The sequence below is a fragment of the Nymphaea colorata genome, chromosome 3 (genome assembly GCF_008831285.2).
Source record: "Nymphaea colorata isolate Beijing-Zhang1983 chromosome 3, ASM883128v2, whole genome shotgun sequence".
Taxonomy (NCBI): domain Eukaryota; kingdom Viridiplantae; phylum Streptophyta; class Magnoliopsida; order Nymphaeales; family Nymphaeaceae; genus Nymphaea; species Nymphaea colorata.
The window spans coordinates 18,980,342-19,001,129 of NC_045140.1; the positions used below are offsets into that span (position 1 = coordinate 18,980,342).

The following is a 20,788-nucleotide window of genomic DNA, read 5'->3' on the forward strand; positions in this document are numbered from 1 at the left end:
AGACTTGGGATCCGAGGCAAATCGATGAGCTGCAGCCTTGGATAAGTTAAAAAATAGGAAGTACTGACCGTAGATCAGGAGGATTAGTTAAGAAATGGCGTTCCCTGTTTTCTTATATATCATCATATCTCAATGTCTCTCCTGCCTTGACCTCAAGTTAAAATGGTTATCCTTCTGATCTGTTCCTCCATATTTAATTGTGATCAGGTGCCTTGGCCAATCTCCAACACATAGCTTGACAGCTCGAATGCATCGAGCTGGATGTGCACGGATGGTGATATATATATATATATATATATAGTGCTGGGCCTAAATTGATGTATATATAAAAGGTTTGCGTGTCATCTTTCTGCGTGTTCTTTGCAACGTGATATTTAATTATTTCTATGATGATATGTATGACAGCCACACGGGGTTCCAGTTTGAAATCGAAGGAGAAAAAGAAAACAGGAGTTCGTAAGAATTTATTTAGATATATAGGCGACATATATAGCTGACAGCTATCAGCGTCTCTCCTAGAGTTTCATGGTTAAAGCTTAATACTGTCCCAAGTACTGTTATTCACCGCCATTAAGAGCAAGAGCAAGAACCTTGCTCCCTACTGGCACCACATGAACCACCCAAACTGTTCATCTTCTGCGTGCCCTGCAACGCCATAGACACCTGCCAAATAGCCGGCACCGCTGCCGTCGATGCTTTCGACGCAAAGCTGTTCGTCTGAGGAGCCCATCTTCTCGTCGTCTTCCCCCGACTGCGCTCCCTCCACATACACATAGCTTGGAATGTCCGAGTTCCCGCTGTCGATGAGTTGCGGCCCGTCTTCGTCGACGATCACACTTCCTCCAGAGCTTAGGCCCTCTTGATCAAAGTTGCACTGCAACTTCTCCGTGCAGGTTTCAGGCGAGAGACTGCCATTTTTTGGGCTCCCCGTCTCCTTCGATACCAGTTTATCTTGCAGGGCTGCAACCTAAAGCATTTAACCAGGAACGAAAATGTGGAAAATCAACAAATTACTAGCTCTACAAACTTCAAATTGAAAGAAAACATGTATACATATATGGGTAAAGAAATCTTAAAAGCTAATAATTTATTGATTTAAGTGACTTATAAATTTTCATGTAATCAAACACTCCTAAACATAATTTGATTTTTGATGATATTATTGAAATACACTATACCTGTCAACTAAAATATTACGATCTCACTATTTACGATTCAAAAGAAGAATAACACTCGAACGATAATTGAAGCAACGCATGCTGAATGACAACAGAGTGACCGAAATGCTTTGGACTTTCGCAGGAGTAGTGAGAGATTTTGAGTGGGTCCCACCCTTTAAGGGGCCAACGGTGGGGCCCCGGCGGGATGGTGGCTGACGTGGGCCCCATTAAATAAATGTTCCCACGGTCAAACTTACCCTCCTCAGGAACGGATGGTTACAGTCATGCCATCAGCGGCGTTGCAATGCAAATGGATCAGATCCAACCCATTTACATCTCTTCTGACCTGTGAACGGATGGAAAATATCGGGCCCGGCCCGTATCCAGCATTTTGTTGGATCAAGGAATTGATTTGGAAATGCAGGGAGCCAGTGAGGACAGTTTAGACATTTCGAAACAAAAAAAAGGAAACCATGCGCCGCTTTGACCGTTTGTGCGATTTTAAAAAGTGGCCTGATTTGGTGGACAAAGAAGAAAGGTGCGACTCGGATTGTGACGTGGACCGGAAAGAATTCCGATACGGTACGCACCTCCGATTTGAGCCTCTCAGTCTCCTTGACCAGGCCCTGGTAGTCGGAGGACAGCGAGTCGTAGGCCGACTTGAGGAGGTCAAAGTCCCGCTCGAGCTGCTTGGTCTTCCAGCGGGCTCGCCGGTTCTGGAACCAGACCGCCACCTGCCTCGGCTGCAGCCCCAGTTTCTTGGCCAGCTGCGACTTCCTCTCCGGCTCCAGCTTGTTCTCCGTCTCGAAGCTCCTCTCCAGCAGGTGGACCTGCTCCGGCGTCAGCCGGCGCTTTTTCTCCGGCATCTGCTCGTCGAGGAACTCGTCGTCCGCCATGTCGTCGTGCACGCCGTAGAACGGCCGGCTCAGCATGGAGTCCACGGCCATCACCGGGCGAGTCACTTCAAAATAAAGTTGTACACCTTTCGTTAGGGGTACCTTTGGAATTCACAGTTTTCCTCAAAAAAATCGATTAAGCTAAAGCCTTTAAGGAACGCCTAAGCAAGAGTGAAACACCAAGCAATTGTCATAGACACCCATACTTTAATGAAACAATGACCTATATGTCCTCTACACGTTTTCCGTCACAGGGAGCCGCTAGCTCATCTTCTCATGCACGAAACTTTCTATGGGGAACTCTGGTCAAAATGAACACTTACTGAAAAATTTAAATGATCTGTGAAGTATACTATGAATTTCTAAGAACTGGCAAACTGGAGACGCCTAAGAACTAGTTTGTTCTCACCGGTAATTAGTGGATTTGCTCTTACGCACTCGTCGTTGGTCGTAAGGGTTGAAAGAAAAAGAAAAGGTCAAGGCCTGAAGATCGAGATTGGAATGAGGGATTCTTGGGTTTGGTAGAAGCTCATGACCCTCCCAAGTTAAGGAATAATCCGCATACAAGAAAGAAATGAATAAAGAAGAGAAGCAGAAGCAGAAGCAGAAGCGGAGACTGAAAGATTACCTCGGAAAACGGGCGATCTGGAATTTCCGGTGAAGAACATGTCTCTTGAGTGGCCGCCGAAGATGAAATGGCCGGAATCCATCCGTCGGAATTCAGCCAAAAGGATACGATCTTTTGGACGAGATGACTGTTATGAGAACAGAACCGCCCAATATGTCCGTCTCTACCAACAAAACAAACTAGCTGCTTTTTCTCGAACTTTCTCTCCTCCCCCTCAAAGCCTCTAGACTAAAAAACAACGATCTTGTGGCGAAAAAAGCTGGTGCTCCAGAGCAACCTGATCCAGGTCTGTAAAGGAGAGAGACCAAATCCCATCACGGACGCCAGGGAATTAACTTTGGAATTCTCCGGCGACTGGGATCAGCTCCGGCGCCGGCAAGAGAGGGAGAAGGGTGGTGGTGGTTGTTGGGGAGCAAAAGCGAAAGATGGGGATGGGAGGTGGTGGGGAGAACTTTTTCTGCCACTGGTGGTGGTGGGAAGGGAGGCAACTAAGAGATTTGATCTTCGGCGATATGGTATAAAAAGAGGCAGAAAACGAATCCCGCCTGCTTTAAATAAATTAATTTACTTAGCATGATGGGTTGCCCCCCTTCTTTCATAAATCGTTCTAAATAATTTATGTATTTGTTGTGTCGCTTTTTTTCTTTCAGGTGATCGGAATCTGACCATGAGGGCCGGAAATGTCAAATCCAAGCGGCATATAATACTTCTTGATATTGTTTATAATTCACAAAATGACCAAAATGCCCTTTAAATAAAAACCTTCACCAAGCATTATCTTTAGAATGACCATTCTACCATTTGCTTTTTTTGGGGCAAAAAATATAAGTTTATGCTTTATGAGGGCTTTATATGTTTCATTCATGAATCTAAAATTAAGGTAAATTTATGAAACACTTGATGTATTTACCACACTTGATGTATTTACCCTAATTCTGAGATAAATGCATGAAACATTCACATGTTGTTTTTAATGTCAAACGACCTATAAAAAATCACAGTATTTATGGATTTCTTCATAAGAATTCTCATAGAGAAATAATCTTGTCTCTCACAATAATATATATATATATATAGTCAATTTTAAAAGGCTGTATCAAAGAAGGCAAGCTGTATACGGCATACCAACCGAACCAATTGAAGAGAAAAGAGAAAGACGCACACCATTTATGCCTTTGTGAAACTTTAGGGAATTGCTTTAGTCATTTGTGCCACTAGAAGCGTTCGGGAGATGCATCTTTTCCTTCGCCATCAAACACACACACACACACAACAACGATAAGAAGGATATAATTATCCAACCATTAAAAAGGAAAATCTAGATAACCCACGGTAATCCGGATATTAAGAGAAGTGGAAATATTCTTAAGGATGTGAGAGGTGGAGCCAGGAATCAAAGCTTTTCCTGACTCTCGCTTTCCCTCTAGTGGAAGAGGCAACAAAAAAGAGGGAAACGTAAAACTAAGAAGGGCAAAACAACCCAAATAGAATAGAAGACTTGATTTCAACTTTGGTGTTTTCTTGGATCGATATGATGTTCTGGAACCAAACATGGCAACGGCGAGGAAAAATTCATTACAACAAAAATCCAACCATAATTTGTGAAAAAAATTACGTAATTGAAAGGCATGTCAAGTAAGTGCGCCACTATGCGAGGCCAACTCATACGAGGGACAATTATTCAAAGCTAATTAGTTTTTTGCATTTAAGGGATATTTGATTGCTTCAAGTTTAAAATCTATGGATTTGATGCGTTATGATTTTGTTGATATAGCAAGAAAATCATGATAAAATTCATAGTTCATCGAATTAAGGATTTTAATGTCTAAACTTGATATCCTTATTTCGTCTTTTTGTATGGAAAAAAAAGGTTGAATTTAAGATGGGCGGGATAATGGTAGAATCTTAAATTCGTGGTGCTCAAATGGTGAAGATTTTATATCATGGGCAGTCAAACACCCCTTGAAAGTTGTATCTTGTTGTCCTTATATAGAGGGTTTTTCTTTTTTTTTTTTTCAATTTCTCATGCATTTTCATCTGTCACCTTTTGGTCCCTAATATTTACTTGAATCTGTGGCACTAGTGGATTTGGGTGAGCGGGGAACTATCCCACTGCGCAAACGAGAGCCGAAGCTCCCATTTCTTCTTGTTCTTATGGTCCAGAGCTGCATCAATAATAGGCAATACTATTGCTGTATACTTCAACTTGCATGTAGAACCCAACTCCATTATTGATACTTTTAACCCTCGATAAGTCGAAACGGAGACACGCCCCATTACAAGTTTCAGTCTGCCCGTTTGAGCTATGCCCCTTGATTGACTGCTACTACTGGATTTTAATCTGTTTGGAGACAAAAAGTCTGGATTTAAACTGTTTGGAGATAAAAAGTCTAGGACAAGAAGTCAAAATAAATGTTATGCAGGGGTTTCTAGTAATATAAAAGACATCTCATCATTTTCAAGAAAATCCACAACATCCAAAATTGAGGTGGCTGTTGCTGAATGTAAGAAAGAATCTATACATAAAAGATACTTTAATATTATATAGATAATAAACTTATGGATCAGATCTAGAAATATGGTGCGCCCATGTGTAGGCCAGTTGTCAGAGAGTGGATCTGGATAATGATGAAATGTTTAATTTTTTAAAATAATATGATATTATTTTTCTAGACAGGAAAAGAGGGAAAAAAAAAGAGAAGAAATTAAATAGGTCTCCTTTTGGCCCAACCAAAACAAAAAGTGATGGAATCCTAAAACGTGTGTGGTTGCAAAATGCAAGCTCAACTTTTTTATTTTCTTTCTTGAACCTTTTTTTTTTTCCCTTTGGAATCTCAACTTTCTGAACAAACCAACTTACCAGAAACTTGTATTTAGTCACCACTATGAAAACCTTTCTTCTAGGTCAACCCTCTTCACATCCAAAGTTTTATGCATAGGTTAGCATTTAATGGTAGACCTTATCTTCCACATTAATTGTTGTTCGAACAGAATAAAAACATTAAGAGGTCGTTTGACAAGAAGAACATTATATTATATTCTGAGAACATATGCTTTCGATACAAACATTTAAAGAACGCAATATTCTTGTTTCGAAAAAATAACTTGAAATATGTATTTTACAATGATAAAAAAAAAATACAAATGTTTTCCTTATCAAACATCTTTCAAAAACTTGCGAAAAATGGAGAGGATATTAGTGATTTCATATTCCTTACAATGAGGGAAAATAGTTATTACTAGTCATGAGTTCTAATTACATATTGGTTTAGACGTCAAGTTTCTCGATCCAAGTATGATGAATTTGTGTCTTGATAATCTTGATTCAGCCACTGAGTTTTTCAATCCAATTCCAGTTTCTTGATATAAAATTTTTGTTCTGATGAGGGATGCATAAAGTGTCCACCAATTTGGAAAGGGTGACTCATGAAAGCACCAAGTTTATGGGATATCATGAGTTGGAAGCCAGGGAAGGTGGCGACAAAGACAGATGTGCGGATGCATGAGTAATGCAAATGCCTCAGGAGAGAATTTCGCTCCTCCCTTTACCCTTTTCCTTAGAGTCTAGGGTTGCTTCGGACCTATGAGAATCAAACTAATGTTAAGCCATCAACCTGCTTGTCCGACCAGCTATGCCTTCCCGCTCAGGACCAGGTGTGATGCATGAGGAGTGGAGGCCTTTTCTTTTTTAATGCAAGTCAGCTCGGGCGAATTGCGCCATTTTCGAAACTAAATTCTTAGCATCATTTGTCTTGAAGATCAGCTGAGCTAAGTAATTTGATGGAGAGTGAGTTGAGTGCACCACTCTGTGCATGCAGCAAATGTGCACTCAAATCAAAACAAGGTGAGAATCGGGTATTTTGGTGATTTTTAAAAAAGAAATGTTCTTTATTGTCTTTTAACTTTTTCATTACCTGTTTTTGTTCTTACAAAAAAAATGTCTTTTGTTTCCTGAACATGAGTATTTTGGTCATTATACATTCTAATACACAATTTTTTGTGCATTAGATGGTGCATATAGCCAGTTTCGCCTTTCTCCCCCAGCTTTGGGGCAAAAAAAAAAAAACCATTTTTTAAGGGTCTGTTTGATGGACAGGATATTTCATGTAGCCTTGTAAATAAAATTTAAATTTTTGAAAAATTTTCTTACCCATGGAACTTGGAATGAAAAAGTGAAAGTTGAGTTGGTTTTGAAAAAAAATTCCAAAAAAAAAAAAGTTACCGTTGGATTCTCAAGCAATGATTAATCTAACTACTTTGTTTCTTCTTCTTTCATTCTTATCAAACTGGAAAATTTATTTCCTAAAACATAAAACTAAGAACAAGAAACACAAACAGGTTTTAGAAACGTGGATTTATTTCTTTAAAGTTTGTGGAAACTTCTTTTCAACTCTATATTTTCAATGCATCAAACGCCCCCAAAGCTTAACAAATGTAAGTGGCTTTATATATATATAGTTGTTTGAATGTTTCAAGTAGTTTTATGTGTGCCAACAACAAAAATTCAGCAGCATATTTCAAAACGATACAAGGAATTCCCACGAATGAGCTCATCTGTGGACATGAAAGAAGAACGACGTACTTTAATATTGTGACACAGAAAGCGAGAGCTTGAAACTTTAGTGGGCTTCCTCTTTATGGAGACGACGAATACAAAGGCGACGGCGAAAGATCCAAGTGGGAAGCAATAATGGCTCATTGCTTTCAATAGAATCGCTAATTGAGCACCACTCTCTCAAAGGCAAGGCAACTGAACAAGAAAGAAATTGTGGAAAGCTTCTCAATTCTTAGCGGCTAAGGAAGGTTCAAAAAGTAGGAGTCCGGGATCTAACTCCACTCCGGTGAGGGGAAAGTGTGGTGAAAATGGAGGTCCCAGGTCAGTGTGTGTCACCTCTTTTAATTTCCCTGCAATCAAACGGGCAAGAACAGAAGCACTTCCTTTTTGTTCTTTATGAAGGTAGTAAGTCAAACAAGAACCCAGCTTCAAGCTGTTCTTCATTGTAATCATTCAAATAAGAAAGAGAGGATGTCATGATTAATTACGTTGAAGATCGTAGATGGAATCTCTGTTTCTCTCTCTCTCTTGTTCTTTCTCGGATGCACTTTGATTTCTCTCTTTTGTTACATGCTTTCCGACCATTTTAGCTGTTGCCAACAGATTTGGCCACTCTGCTTTTTTAAATCTTTTTTTAATAATATTTTATAACTTTTCTGCATCATTTTTCATTACATGTTATATATATATATATATATATATATATATATATATATATATATATATATATTTATTTATTTATTTATTTATTGGGTTGCCTATAGATTTGAACAAATTATCAACTTTTGCCTTTTGCTTACCAAGTTGAGAACCTCAAGGTCACCAAAGGAGTTGAGAGACCTCAAGGTCACCAAAGGAGTTGAGAGAATGAATGGAGTGAAGACTGGTAGGTGGTCAATTTATGTTTTAAATTTTCAAAGTGTAAACTTTTTTTGTTGAAAAAATGGGGTTATTGACGCACAAGTTGAAGTATCAATGGTTATAACACTTCGAGACATTGAAAGTAGTTCTCGTATCTTAAAAAAATGAGAAGTTAGGTGAAAGAGGTGTAAGCATTTGTCCACATCAGCCTCACAAAATTATCTTAATATACATGTTATTGTTTTGATATGTTTGATTGTTATACATATAAGTGCTCCAAAGAAATTAAAGATATTGAATGAGTTTCTCGTCCAGAAAAAATTTCTGGCTCTGTTACTGGATGAATGCTTTCGCTTTGATCAGCCGAGTGATGGGTGGCCCCACTTACCGAGAAGTTGCCACCTGAAGACCCTAAAATGACACAACCTGTCCTTTGTTTTTTATTTTTTTATTTTTAATTCATGGTTGTGCAGACTTGCCTGTTCATAAAATAATTGAATTGCACTATTTTAAATAGGGCATATCGAAAGAGAAATCTATACATTAGAACGAGCATATAACCAAAATGAAACATAGGAAATATGGGAAAGGTCCAAATGAAATATGTGTCTAATCTCTCTTCAATTTTCGTATAAACAGTTGACCTTAAATCAATACGGCGGAGTCCAATGAAGCCCTCCTCTCCAATTAATTCAAAATGGGATGACTTAGTGTGATTGCAAATGCCCCACATAGTTGCATTATAATAAAAAATGATATTTTCAAAAGACAAGTTTTATAACATGTATTCAGGACCCCCATTTATGTCTTATTAAACCTTTTTTAAGGAATTGTTTAACAATAAAAACAATTTGGATAGATTCATGAAATATTCATACTGTATTGTATTCTGTTCACGAAACAATAACAAACTGGTAAAACCAAAATTTTTGAAAAGACGAATCAGCAAAATTAAATTTTCAAAATTTTCTCTCCTCCCCTGATAACAAGAACCATATGTCCTATCAAGAATTTCGAAACAATTCTTCATATAAAAATCGAATTGAGAAGAAGGGAAACACGTAAACAAAAGGCTTTATTCATTAAAACTCTAATAAATAAAAAATTTACAGAAATAAATATAAAAGGTCTTCCGCCCTTAAACCCATGAACATTATGAGCCTCAGTCAACTCTTACTTAATAACTCAAAAAAATTACATAAAGGATGATAATTAAAAAACCTTTATTGGATCTTCCTTGGTTGTGACTATTATATATGATTTGTTTTATATGTTCTTATTGAGTAATGACCCGGATTGAAAGGGTCCAAATCCATGATCCACATCCAATTAAACTACATTTTACGGTTTTACCCATTGTAGCCATGTAGGTAAGGAGCATGACGTATTCGGGCTCGCTGGTCTTTGATCAATCAAAACACTGCTACGGATGAATGACATGCGAGAGCAAATGCTTAGGTGAAGCCAAGAAAAATGCAGCAGACATGACCGGCAATATACGTAAATCAAAATTTTATATATATATATATATATATTGAAAAAGCAACGCTGCTTTTCATTGATGTTTGTCCTTCATTCGTTGGCCTGAATCTGTACTACACGGGTTGGAAGAAGGCATATCTTTTACTCAGTGCTCATGTTTGGTCAATTCTATTTATTACACTTTTGATTCTTTTTCCTTTGAAAAAGGAAAAGGTTCCACCAGAATATGCCCAGCACTTTCTCTTTCTTTTTCCTTTTTCTGGGCGAGATTGAGATTAGTGAATGTACTAATAGCAGCCAATAAACGAATTCAAACTCTAATTGGTACATTTGCTAAGAAAAGAATATATTCATACCATATCTTTGAATATCGTGGTTTTGGATCACATGTTTTATGAACATGTATTTCATATGATCGGGCATCATGCATGCGAACAGGGTCGGTCACAAATTCAAATTACACATCTGAACCTGCTGACTGCACGACGCACACACACACACACACATATGATTCTAGAAACCGTCTTAAAATATTTTAAGATGTTTCGAGTCTAGAGATAGGACAATATTGGGGTCCGTGGATCTTGATCCTGAAGCTTGCATGAATCTTGAATATACATGGATCCAATTACATAGGTCTGGATTTTACCACTTTGGATACGAACTAGGGTCCAAAGAAGTAACGAAATATGATCCAAGAACATCGGTCTGAAACTCTGGATCAACTGAATGACCACCCAGGTATTTTGGGTTAGTGAAAGTGCACCTATAGTGACGCTTTTTTTTTTTTTTTTTTTTTTTGACGTCAGTGAAGATCGAGTTTCTTGTAGTGGAAGTTCGACATGGTCGAGTACAAATTCCGTTTTACTTTGTGAAACTCCAAGGATAGACTTGAATTGATTCCTGCCCAACGGCAAAACATGGACAAAAATTGAGTGAAAAAGCAAGAAAGTAACGCCTGCGCTTTTGTTTTTTATCAATGGCTACTCTGGCGTGGGAATTTCGATCGGTCGCCATGATGCCAAGTTAGAAGAAGAAGATCAGGTTCTTCTTCCAAAATATTGCTTTTGATCTTGTTAAAATGCATCATAGTATGATTCAATTCTTTGGAAGTAACGGAATTTTATCCTTTTCCTGGCAAAAAAACACCTAACGTCAGTCGAATCCAGGAATTTCAAATCCGGAGTATGATCAATCGTTATGGATTAGTAGAGGCTGCTGGAAACCTCAACAATGCATGGTAATATATCTGTCCCAAACATTACAAGGCCGGTGGGCGGCACACGCTCGAGGGTTCATGGGGTCGAACATATAACCAAGTCTGTTAGACGACACCGCTACAAGTCAGACAGGTGAAAGCGGCACAATTGTGTCTTCCAAAACCAATTTCCTTTCTCTTTTTTCGAATGAACAAGATGAGGAAGAGTATTTCATCCTACTGTATCGCGCTACTCAATAGCTGAATGAATGATTAAAAGAAGGTGATTCCTTTTGGCTTTACGACACATACTCAAATGGATTTATATCTTTTAAAAAATCAAATTCATCTGTTAAGTGATTGTGCAAAAACAGTAATTGGTATGAGGCCAGTCATCTGTGCAAACCTTCTGCCCAAATACAATTTGCTATGCAAAAGATGTATGAGATACTTGCTTTCTCGTGCCACAAAGAACAAATCCAACTTTGGATCTATTGGAATATTAAGCAAAAAGTTAAGAACAGGGGAAAATGCAAAGGAGAAAAGGAGCGAAGCATGATAGAAAGAAAGAACTTTCATTGGTGGGGAGGTTAAAGACCGTTTTAGGACCCCATTTTGCAGAAAAAGGGAATGGTTCCACTGTCATAAGATTAGACGTAAAGAAAATTTGAAAAAGATAAAGTTGGACAAAAAAAGTAGACGTGTTTGAGAGAGAAAACATAACATGAAGAGGAAGTGACGGGGATCTTTTTTTTCTCTTTTCTCAAAGAAAGTTGGTATCCGATCAAGGGACCCAGCTTGCTTTCGATAAGGGGAACAACAGGGTGGATCCACGCACACGCAAAGTACAAAAGTAAAGAAAGAAAAAAAACCATTGTTTCCTGAATCATGAAGATTTAAAGTAGGGAGAGAAAAAAAAAAGTAAGAAAGCAGAACGTAAACTGTTAAGTGAATATGAGAATTATGGTGGAGATTTCTCATGTATTGTAGTTCGGGACGGCCATCCAAACCGATCGTTCAAATGAAAAGGTAAATTTCAGATCGGCTCATTTAATTCATTTAAGCATTTCCAACTCAAAATGTTTCTTACTAGTTGAGTTTTATCTATCTATATATTTAACAACAAATTCAAGCCTGTCTAACAACTAGTTGTTCGTTTGCAAGATCGTACAATTATAATTAGATTTTGAAATCCTACGTTTATATGAATTAGCATAAACATATACTATACATGAGGCTGTCTTAAAATGCTTGGCAGCCCAAGCTCGGTTCGCTTAATTATCGGATTGGACTTGATTGCCGTCTTGCTACTCAGTTCGATGTCTACCCTTATTAAAAACTATCAATATTTTCTTTTTTAATACATTAAAAACCTGAGTCAAGAGTTTCTAAGAAAATGTTCGGCTAAAAACTATCAATATTTTCTTTTTTAATACATTAAAAACCTTCAGCAATGAGTCAAAGAGTTTCTAAGAAAATGCTGGGCAAAACATCAAGGGTTTTAAAAGAAAGCCATCCATAACACACTAATAGGAGCTGCGCTGTCAGCGCAACAATGAAGAAAACTTATATATATATATATATATATATAAAATGAGAATATATAACAAAATTTGAGGACAACAGGTCCCCTAGATACCAAAGAGAGAGAGCTAGGGTTTCAATTAAGCGGAGTTGAGTCTCCAATCCAGTGTATATATTAAGATCCGGTCTACTTTGCACTTGGTTGGGTTTGGCAACCGAATTTTTTGTGCAGATCCGACCCGATGATCGGCAAGTCGGTGGCATTCAGGCATGGAAAATTTTAAAAGTTGTTTCGGCGCCATGGATCAGCCTCTACGGTTCCACGTCTTCCTCTCCCCGATCGTTTTTCGGAAGGGAAGTCGTACACACTCTTCTCTTTTATCCACTTATTTTTCTCAGGCCAAGCAACATGCACGTCCTCATTTTTCCGATCATTTCTTGGTTGGCAATAGACACCATTGAGCTCTTTGGACGGCATTTCTTTAGATGGCCAGAGTTTGTTCGCGGGGTAGAGCCATTGGATGTCAATGGGTGACGCCATCGGATAATGGGGATAATTTCTTTCGATGGCAGGAGTTTGTTCACTGGATAGAGCCGTTGGATGTTGATGAGTGATAATGGTGAAGCCATCGGATGTTGGGAATAAAGATTTATTGAGAAGGGTGCCCTTCCAAGGATGCGAAGGCTCTTACCTTTCTCTCTTTCCTTTTGTTTATTTTCCTCCTGTTCATTGTCTGTTCGTTTTTGCTGAGTTGGGGCGCCATTGCAGGTGGCATTTCATTTTCAAAACGGCGTCGCAACTGGTGGAGGACGTTAGCGTCCACTGTGTGCCAATGAAAACTGGAGACATACAGGGGGAACCAGGAACGCTAGAGACTATTCATCAATCAAGATTTGAGACTATACGTCGAATGCCAGTTAAGGAGAAACTTTCTGGCGTTAGGGCATTGCCAGTGAAGGAAGGGGGCAGAATTGGTGGAATTCATCTATGCCCGAAACTTCCTCGCGCTATTTCTCCTGACGCAGTCGACATTGCTTTCTGTGCAAACCCTCAGCCACGTACTTCTTCTTCTACTTCTTCCTCCTCCTCCTTCTCCTCTTCTTTTATCTGGTCCAACATATGTTTACATTGTTTCAGTTTCTTAACAGGCAATGCCAGGGAAAATTGTCGGACATGGGTTTTTGCTTTTTATATCGCCACCGAGTGAAGACCGTCAGCCACCATGTCCATAGAAGAACATAGATGAAGATCCACGCAAGATCCATGCTTACTCAAGTTTAGAAACTCTCTGCTCTATTAATTTAATAAATGTGTTGTTATTTTATTTTTTCATGTTATATGCACAAATCATATAGATGGGAAAAGCAACGTTTTTCGTGCTTTAAGGAGTAAATCATACATGTGTATATCACTGCTTCTTAGAAAGGGATCAGCCTCGTTCAATTGAGGTACATAAACCACATACAGAGAACTTGCTTCTCAAATAACCTTTTGTTAACTCACTATTTTGAGACTTGACCTCGCTCTAATACCCTAAACATATATTTTGGGCAACACTAAGCTAGAGTCTTTTCGACAGTCAAATCAAAGTGTAAGGTGTAGTTTCTGCAGTATCTATACGTAGACAGTTCAGCTGATGGGGCTAAGTTATGCATTGTTCCACATTTTTTCCTTCATAAATCCCTTTCGAAGCTAGCTTAACTGTTCCTAGATTCATGTACAGACATGGAGAAGAAAAGCCCTTTCTGGTGGCTGACCAACGGCTCATTTGTCATACAAGATTTGAAGCTTAATGAATTTTGGACGGTTACTAGTTTTGGCTTATTTTCTGCATTTAAGATGTGCAAAAACATGATCCAAAGTTCCAAACTAATCCCTGTAGTTGGTCTCTGTTCAATAATTATTTTAGAAGACATTGAACATACTTTTTCAGTAATTAGTGTTTAAATTATATATATATTTTTATATATTTCAGATTTTTTATAGAAAAAAGGCTGCTGTATAGAGGGTTTTAGATATGCCACATTAATTCCATTGATGTAATTTAACTTTGTGCCAGGCTGCTCGATTCAGCAGCAGCAACATGCCTTAGTTATTAACTTATTTTTTCTTAACCACCTATTATGCTCCATCCTTGATTTTATGCATTCAATGGTCTCTGTGTTTTTTTTAATTTCTATGAAGAAAGTTTTGTACAAGCAGATAATTATAGAGAAAACCTATTTTGTTGGAAATAGAATAAGGCGACTGAGATTTCTTAAGCCTCAATGAAGATATGCATGAACTTGAATTAGAAACCAGCATGACAAAGCATTAGAGTTCATGCATCACACATTAAGATCTATAACAACATCTATGTTGTCTTTATGCATTTGTATTTAGTGTGAATCGTTTTCTCCTTTTTGGTAAACTAGCAAATTGAGTTCTAGGCAGACTACAACTAAATAGGACCACCTGAGTTGTATAGAATTGTAGTTCCATCTAATTCATAATATTTGATTTATGTTTCATAATTGGCAAATATTCCAAATGGATTTTCATGTTCGTGTTCCCAATATAGAGATATTCATGCCTCTCTCTCTCTCTCTCTGTGTGTGTGTGTGTGTGTGTGTGTGTGTGTTTGCAAAGGATTAATTGCCCTGTTCCCTCCGTTTCTTAGGCATGGCATTTTGCATCAATTATAAGTATGGGCCTTTCAGAACATTTTACTGTTGAGAATTACTACCTAAGTATGTAAGGTGAATTAGCTTTGATCTATTGCCCTCTTCCTTTGGCCCCAAATTCAGTATTACAGTATTACTTGCTTCCTCTATAATTTCTTCTGTTACCTAATTTATGCATTTTACATAAAGCTCTCCTTGAAGGCTTCGTCTTTGACTTTTTCTTGTTTATGTGCATCTGGTTTTGTAGCGAGTGGTGTTATTATTGAGTGGTTAATGATGGTGGAGATGAAAAGAACCATTGTGATCAAGATCGAGAGAGAGAGAAAGAGAGAGACATGACGGCTAGGTCTGAAAAGTGTGGAGATTAATAACTTGCTTAGGTTTGTCGTTGAACACTGCTCTGTTCTCTTCTATCTGTTTTCATTTTCTGCATTATGTTTTGCATATGCTAATGACATCGATCTTTGAAAGCAGGATGGCCTCAAAAGATTTGCATCAGTTTTTTTGTTTGAAAATGTTCATTTCAGTATCACGTAATCTTTGACAGTCACATGTTTAAGATGAGCACAAAAGGATGCTCGCCCATATGAATATGGAATAAAAGAAAAAAAAAATGGTTGAATTCAAATTAGGGTTAATTTGTTCTCGAATATTGACCCAGAATATTCTTGTTAAGGGTTCCATGTAGTATGTACTCCTTGCTAAGCACTTAATGGTTCATTGTTGACTTTGTTGAGTCTTTGATATATGCAGAAGAATATCTATGAGCAGGCATGTGGAGCAGCGTGTGATGCATGCATAAACACAAGTTCTTAACTCTATTGATTTGGTTAAGTTTCGATTCTCTTATTCTCATTTTTGATGCACATGATTTATCTTGATTAAATGTTTCATGTTTCTAAATATTTTGTTGTGATAATTTTTTTGGGAGTTTTCTATTTTGAAGACCTGCCTTGGGAATCTGTTAGGCTTTCCTAAGGATGCTAAGAGATTTTAGTGATAACCTTTACTACATCTTTAAATGTCAATCAAATATGTGTTGTCATTTCTTTTATTAGTTATATGATTGCAAATTTTTAATTAGATTTGTAAAGAAGTAATGACTATTTGTATTGTATTTCTTAGATATAGATTCCATATTTTGTGACCCCTTTTCAAATTTCTTTATGTGCTCTTTTAAATGCATTTACCAGTCTTTCTTTTAGACTTTATTTATATTGTTTCTCTTGCCTTTTCGAAATGCATTTCTTTATGTGCTCTTTTAAATGCATTTACCAGTCTTTCTTTTAGACTTTATTTATATTGTGTCTTTTGCCTTTTTGAAATGCAGACAGTAGAGATTTTTTTTGTAAGATTTGAATAGTTTTGTTTGAAAATTAAACAAATTCCAAATATTTGTGCATACAAGTTTGATCTATTAAATTATTTTAAATTTTTTATGGACCACGATTAAGGATGCTAGGGTCTCTGTCTAACTGGTCCCTTTTGCAAGGTAATTTTTTTTCTATATTTTAAACTTATTTGATTATAAATATGTTATTTTTGATAAGTTTTCTACTTTATCGGATTGTTTAGAGAGTGCATTTCTTGATAATGTTTGGCTTAACATAATATATCATAATTTTAAATCAATTTTATCATATGCTTATGGTCATATCATGTATAACCATTTCTTTCTCATTTTTCATTTATCAGTCCGATTTTTTATTTTCCTTAGATTTTAAATAGTTAATGCTATTGGTCTTTATAAATTTATAATACTGATATTTTCAAACATATTTTAACTTTTTTGAGTGTTTCTTTTGTTAGCACTTTGTGTCTGCATATTATTAAATTTTCCCTGCCAGTAGAAATTATGAGGTTGCATTGTACCTTAATTTATTTTTTTTATTTTTCTGAATTTATTTTGGATAATGTTTTATTTAAAATAAGTTTGCTTTTTGTTAATCATCAGAGTTATTTTACCAACTTTTGACAATTTATAAAGTGCTTGTGCGAAATAGCTTGTATAATTTTACATTTTTTTCGAAAGAAAATAGCTTGAATTTTGTTTGTTTGTGCATATAATTAAACTTTTCTTGTCTTTGGAAAGTGTAGGGCGGCATTATATCCAAGAGTCATATATAAGAAGCTAGTTTGAAAATGTGTTGAAGAATCATGTCCAAAAAACTAACAAGTATTTGCAATATATGGTGCGACTTTGTTTGATATTTAAATTCCAAATCGATATCATACTGTTGGATTCTACAGATTTTCTTACTGGATTCCGTTTGGTAGTTTGTTATATTGGATCGGTTTGGCAGTTGAGCCTTTTCATCATATCAGATTATTGGAGTTGGATCCAACGAAGATTTCTTACTTGTGAAGCATAGGAGGTGGCTTTTAAGGTGAGTAAGTTGGATCTGATTTGGATCTCGTGACCAGAAATAAGGCTGTATGGTTGTCCGGAACGAATATCAGATGCAATAGGACGCCTCTTAACTGGATCCGATGCTGGATCTGCCAATTTTAGCGGCCTCGGTTCGTTGGCAACTGTACCAACAAGCCTGTAACGGCTCCCAAATTAGACCAAGGGATCCGAAGGTCGCTCGCTCCAAACACCGCTCCGTATAAAACATAGACGCTCCGTTCTCCCTCGTCACACACACACACAGAGAGAGAGAGTCTCTTTAAGCTTAGTACTGTTGCCCGTTTCCCGTTAACGGAGGATATATTCGGTATTTCGGCAAGGTTACGGTGGCCCAGTTGCCGGGAAAAATCGATTTTCCGTCGTAGAACACCTTAATTTGGGTTCGCCGGACTACCGGAGGGACGGGGCAAAGCTCCCTGCGGATCGACCGGGAATTTTAGGTCGTCTCGAGCATGGGGTGCCGTCTGAGCAACAGCCTTCTGGGGATCCTGAACTTCCTGACCCTCGTTACGTCTCTCGGCTTACTCGTCCTGGTGGTGTGGCTGGGTGCCAACTCCACCTCGTCGTGCGAGCGCGTGTTCCACCGGCCGGCAATAGTGATTGCCGTATTCCTCGTGGTCGCCTCGATCGCCGGCGTGCTCGGGTCGTGCTGCCGCGTCACCGCCCTCCTCTGGCTCTACCTCGCGATCGCCTTCCTCCTCATCGTCGCCACCATTGGCCTCACCGCGTGGGTCTTTCTCGTCACCAACGAGGCGGCGGGCCGCGTCGTCTCCGGTCAGGGGTACGGCCGCTACCGGCTGGGCGACTACTCGCACTGGCTGCAGCGGCGGGTGGAGGACGAGGCCAACTGGGGGAAGATCAGGGTATGTTTGATGGAGGCCCAGGTGTGCGATATTTTGGACGGCGTCCTGATGTTGAAAAACCTCAACGGTGAACTCTCCGGTGGCCCACCTCCGCCCCCCCGCAGCCTCTCGCCCATACAGGTTGGTCCTCTGCCATTTATTTTCTTTGCCGTGACAAAAAATTTCTAGCACTGCCTGACGCAAGCCTCCTGCCTTGATGATTGCAGGCTGGTTGCTGCCATCCCCCGGCAGACTGTGGAGTTAGTGGTGATCTGCTTGTAACTCAGTCGAGCATGAAAAACTCTTCCGACGGTGATTGCAGTGTGTGGAATGAGAAAGAAGACAAGCTTTGCTACGATTGCAGGACATGCAAGGCCGGCGTCCTCGAGAATGTCAGGCACAACTGGCGCAACCTCGCCATTGCCAACATGGTCGTCATCGTCTTCCTCGTGGTCGTGTACTCCATCGGGTGCTGTGCTTTCAGAAACAATAGGAATGATAGTCGCCAGTACTGGAGAACGTAGAGATGCTTGAACACGGTTGTTTTCTTCTTACAAGTGAAAGAAGTGGAAATCATTCGTTTGGAGATGACTACTTGCAATTCTTTAACAAGCCCTTCATACCGCTTGGCAATGTAATATTTTTCTGTATCTCAATGTTACACTATTCAAAGCATATTGCTTCCGAACATGTCACTTGCTCTGCCCCTTGCATTCATTTGGACTAGACCCTTCGAGCTGTACTTTGTAATGGTTGCTTTCTGGGTCTTCTTTCAACACGTTTTCTGAACAGTTAAAGTGCGGAAAAACTTCTGTTGGTAGTGCGAAGTGAAAGTGGTACTGTAAAGTCTTTTCAAGTCACGCCATTAGCGAGTTGCAGACAAGTGGAAATGCAAAAGGCAAGTAATTCATGTAGTCATAGTGGGGCACTTCTGGAGTTGGTAAAGCAGTATAATTTACACTATCAACAACAGAAACCAATACAAGAGAGAAATAATTCTATGACGTGCCCACCTCTGTCGCCTCTCTTTCCAAGGATCGGCCAGTCTCGATCAGGCCCACAATATAGTCTCCATTCGTGAGGACTCCATCAGCAGCCGCCCAGTGCAACCTAGTCAACTGATGAATAGGGAATCCGTTTTGTAACGGCTCAATCAATTAGCCAGCTGCTCAAGCTATGCTTTTGGTCTCCTGTTTTCTTTCTTTGCTATGCTGAAATGACATGAATTCTTGCATACTTTTTACTGTTTCTTGTGTATTAGTAACACAATCACATCACCGAAGAGACATTTCCCAGTAACTAAACCTATAACGTAATGAAATCGATGAAATTTTGGTTGTGAGATATGGTAAGATACGAAAACGTAGTGATGTCAAATCATGAATCACGTAGTCGGTACTTTTATTGGTACTTTTGATTTACTTGATAATTTTTTATAGTACCAATCAAGGGGCCGGTTAGAATAATCTATCCTTTTGGGTCTTAGCGGGTGTAATCGTGTTACTTTGACAGAGTTGCAAACGGATGAGCTACTATACCCAAAAATAACACAGATCCTCGAGCTGTGTCTAGAGCATAAGCAACCCTTAATCTCTGCAATATAATCCTCGACTCCAATAGAATGCGAAGATAGTGGGTTTTGATAGCTATGCGCTCAATAGAAGGATTTACATGCACTATATTGCCAAAAAGAACCAAAACGTCGAATAGATTGAGTTTCTACTGTCACCTTATGTGCAACAAATTCTCTTCGACAACATCTGCAAGCTGATTTTTTCATCGGTAAATTTGAGAGTTCCAACACATGGCCTGTGACCGTCTTTTAGGATCGAGAGAGAGAGAGAGGGAGGGGGCATATCAAGTGCTTACACACGCATCTGTATAAGTGGTTGCTTGATTTCTCCATATTGAGAGTATATATATATATATATAACATATATCATAAGATAAAACCCTTGGCTCCCAACGAGTCAGCTTTCTCCATGGTTTCCGCTATCAGCTTCCTGGCTCTCCGGCTTCTTATCTCCATTCTCATACTCTCACTCTTGTCAATCTTGTTGTAGGTCTGCTTCATTTTCAAGGCCTTCAACTTTGTCTTCAAATGACACACCAACCTCTCGAACTGGCTGGCCATTCCACCTTCTGCGCTGTCGATATAAACCTGAAACAGTAAATCAATATCTCCAAAGATTACACAAAACCAACATAAGAAAACTCAATCCAGTACCCAGAATCGCCATCTGAACATTCCAGACTTATAACAGAAACAAAAATAGACCAAAACCTTGGGCAGAACACAAGGAAATCTAGATCAATATTTAAGAAAAGAAACTGATGCCGGAAACCCTTCTGCTACCAACCGGATTGAGTTATGATCTGCAGGCTTGAATGCAGGAAAGGGAAGATTGCAGTAAGAAGGTTAATGCTTAAGAGACGGGGAGAGGGAGAGTAGAGGTGTGTGATCACTTAGGGGCTATCACACTTTAAGTACGAAGGATGGGAATCCAAAAGCAAAATTTTCTACTTCTATTTTTATTTTTTTTCTGTTGGTACATGATATAATTTTTG

At 38.7% G+C, this 20,788-nt stretch overlaps 2 protein-coding genes across 5 annotated transcripts; one reads left to right on the forward strand and one right to left on the reverse strand.

Moving 5' to 3' along the window:
• Nucleotides 1–436: 436 nt before the first annotated feature.
• Nucleotides 437–3,207, reverse strand: LOC116251522 (homeobox-leucine zipper protein HAT5-like). Its single transcript, XM_031625842.2, has 3 exons — nt 2,685–3,207; nt 1,751–2,121; nt 437–967 (listed from the first exon to the last, which is right to left on the reverse strand). The coding sequence occupies exons 1-3, from the start codon at nt 2,764–2,766 to the stop codon at nt 599–601; spliced, it is 822 nt and encodes a 273-aa protein (XP_031481702.1). The 5' UTR covers nt 2,767–3,207; the 3' UTR covers nt 437–598.
• Nucleotides 3,208–12,608: 9,401 nt separating this feature from the next.
• On the forward strand, nt 12,609–20,110 carry LOC116251226 (tetraspanin-8-like). 4 transcript variants are annotated; one of them, XM_050077107.1, is made up of 6 exons: nt 12,609–13,363; nt 13,443–13,580; nt 15,216–15,348; nt 15,722–15,797; nt 17,294–18,361; nt 18,448–20,110. In XM_050077107.1, exons 5-6 carry the CDS (start codon nt 17,831–17,833, stop codon nt 18,742–18,744), a joined length of 828 nt encoding a protein of 275 aa, XP_049933064.1. In that variant the 5' UTR covers nt 12,609–13,363; nt 13,443–13,580; nt 15,216–15,348; nt 15,722–15,797; nt 17,294–17,830; the 3' UTR covers nt 18,745–20,110. The 4 variants fall into 4 exon arrangements, with proteins under 4 accessions (XP_049933064.1, XP_031481232.1, XP_049933063.1 ...); XM_031625372.2 differs by having other exon boundaries at nt 15,216–15,797; XM_050077106.1 differs by having other exon boundaries at nt 13,454–13,580; nt 15,216–15,797.
• Nucleotides 20,111–20,788: the final 678 nt, after the last annotated feature.

Coding starts and splice junctions, on each gene's coding strand:
- LOC116251522 (XM_031625842.2), bottom strand. CDS start 2,766: ATGGATTCCGGCCATTTCATCTTCGGCGGCCACTCAAGAGACATGTTC. Junction 2,122..2,684: donor CAGATCGCCCGTTTTCCGAG/GTAATCTTTCAG, acceptor TTTATTTTGAAG/TGACTCGCCCGGTGATGGCC. Junction 968..1,750: donor CTGAGAGGCTCAAATCGGAG/GTGCGTACCGTA, acceptor TAAATGCTTTAG/GTTGCAGCCCTGCAAGATAA.
- LOC116251226 (XM_031625372.2), top strand. CDS start 17,831: ATGGGGTGCCGTCTGAGCAACAGCCTTCTGGGGATCCTGAACTTCCTG. Junction 18,362..18,447: donor GCAGCCTCTCGCCCATACAG/GTTGGTCCTCTG, acceptor TGATGATTGCAG/GCTGGTTGCTGCCATCCCCC.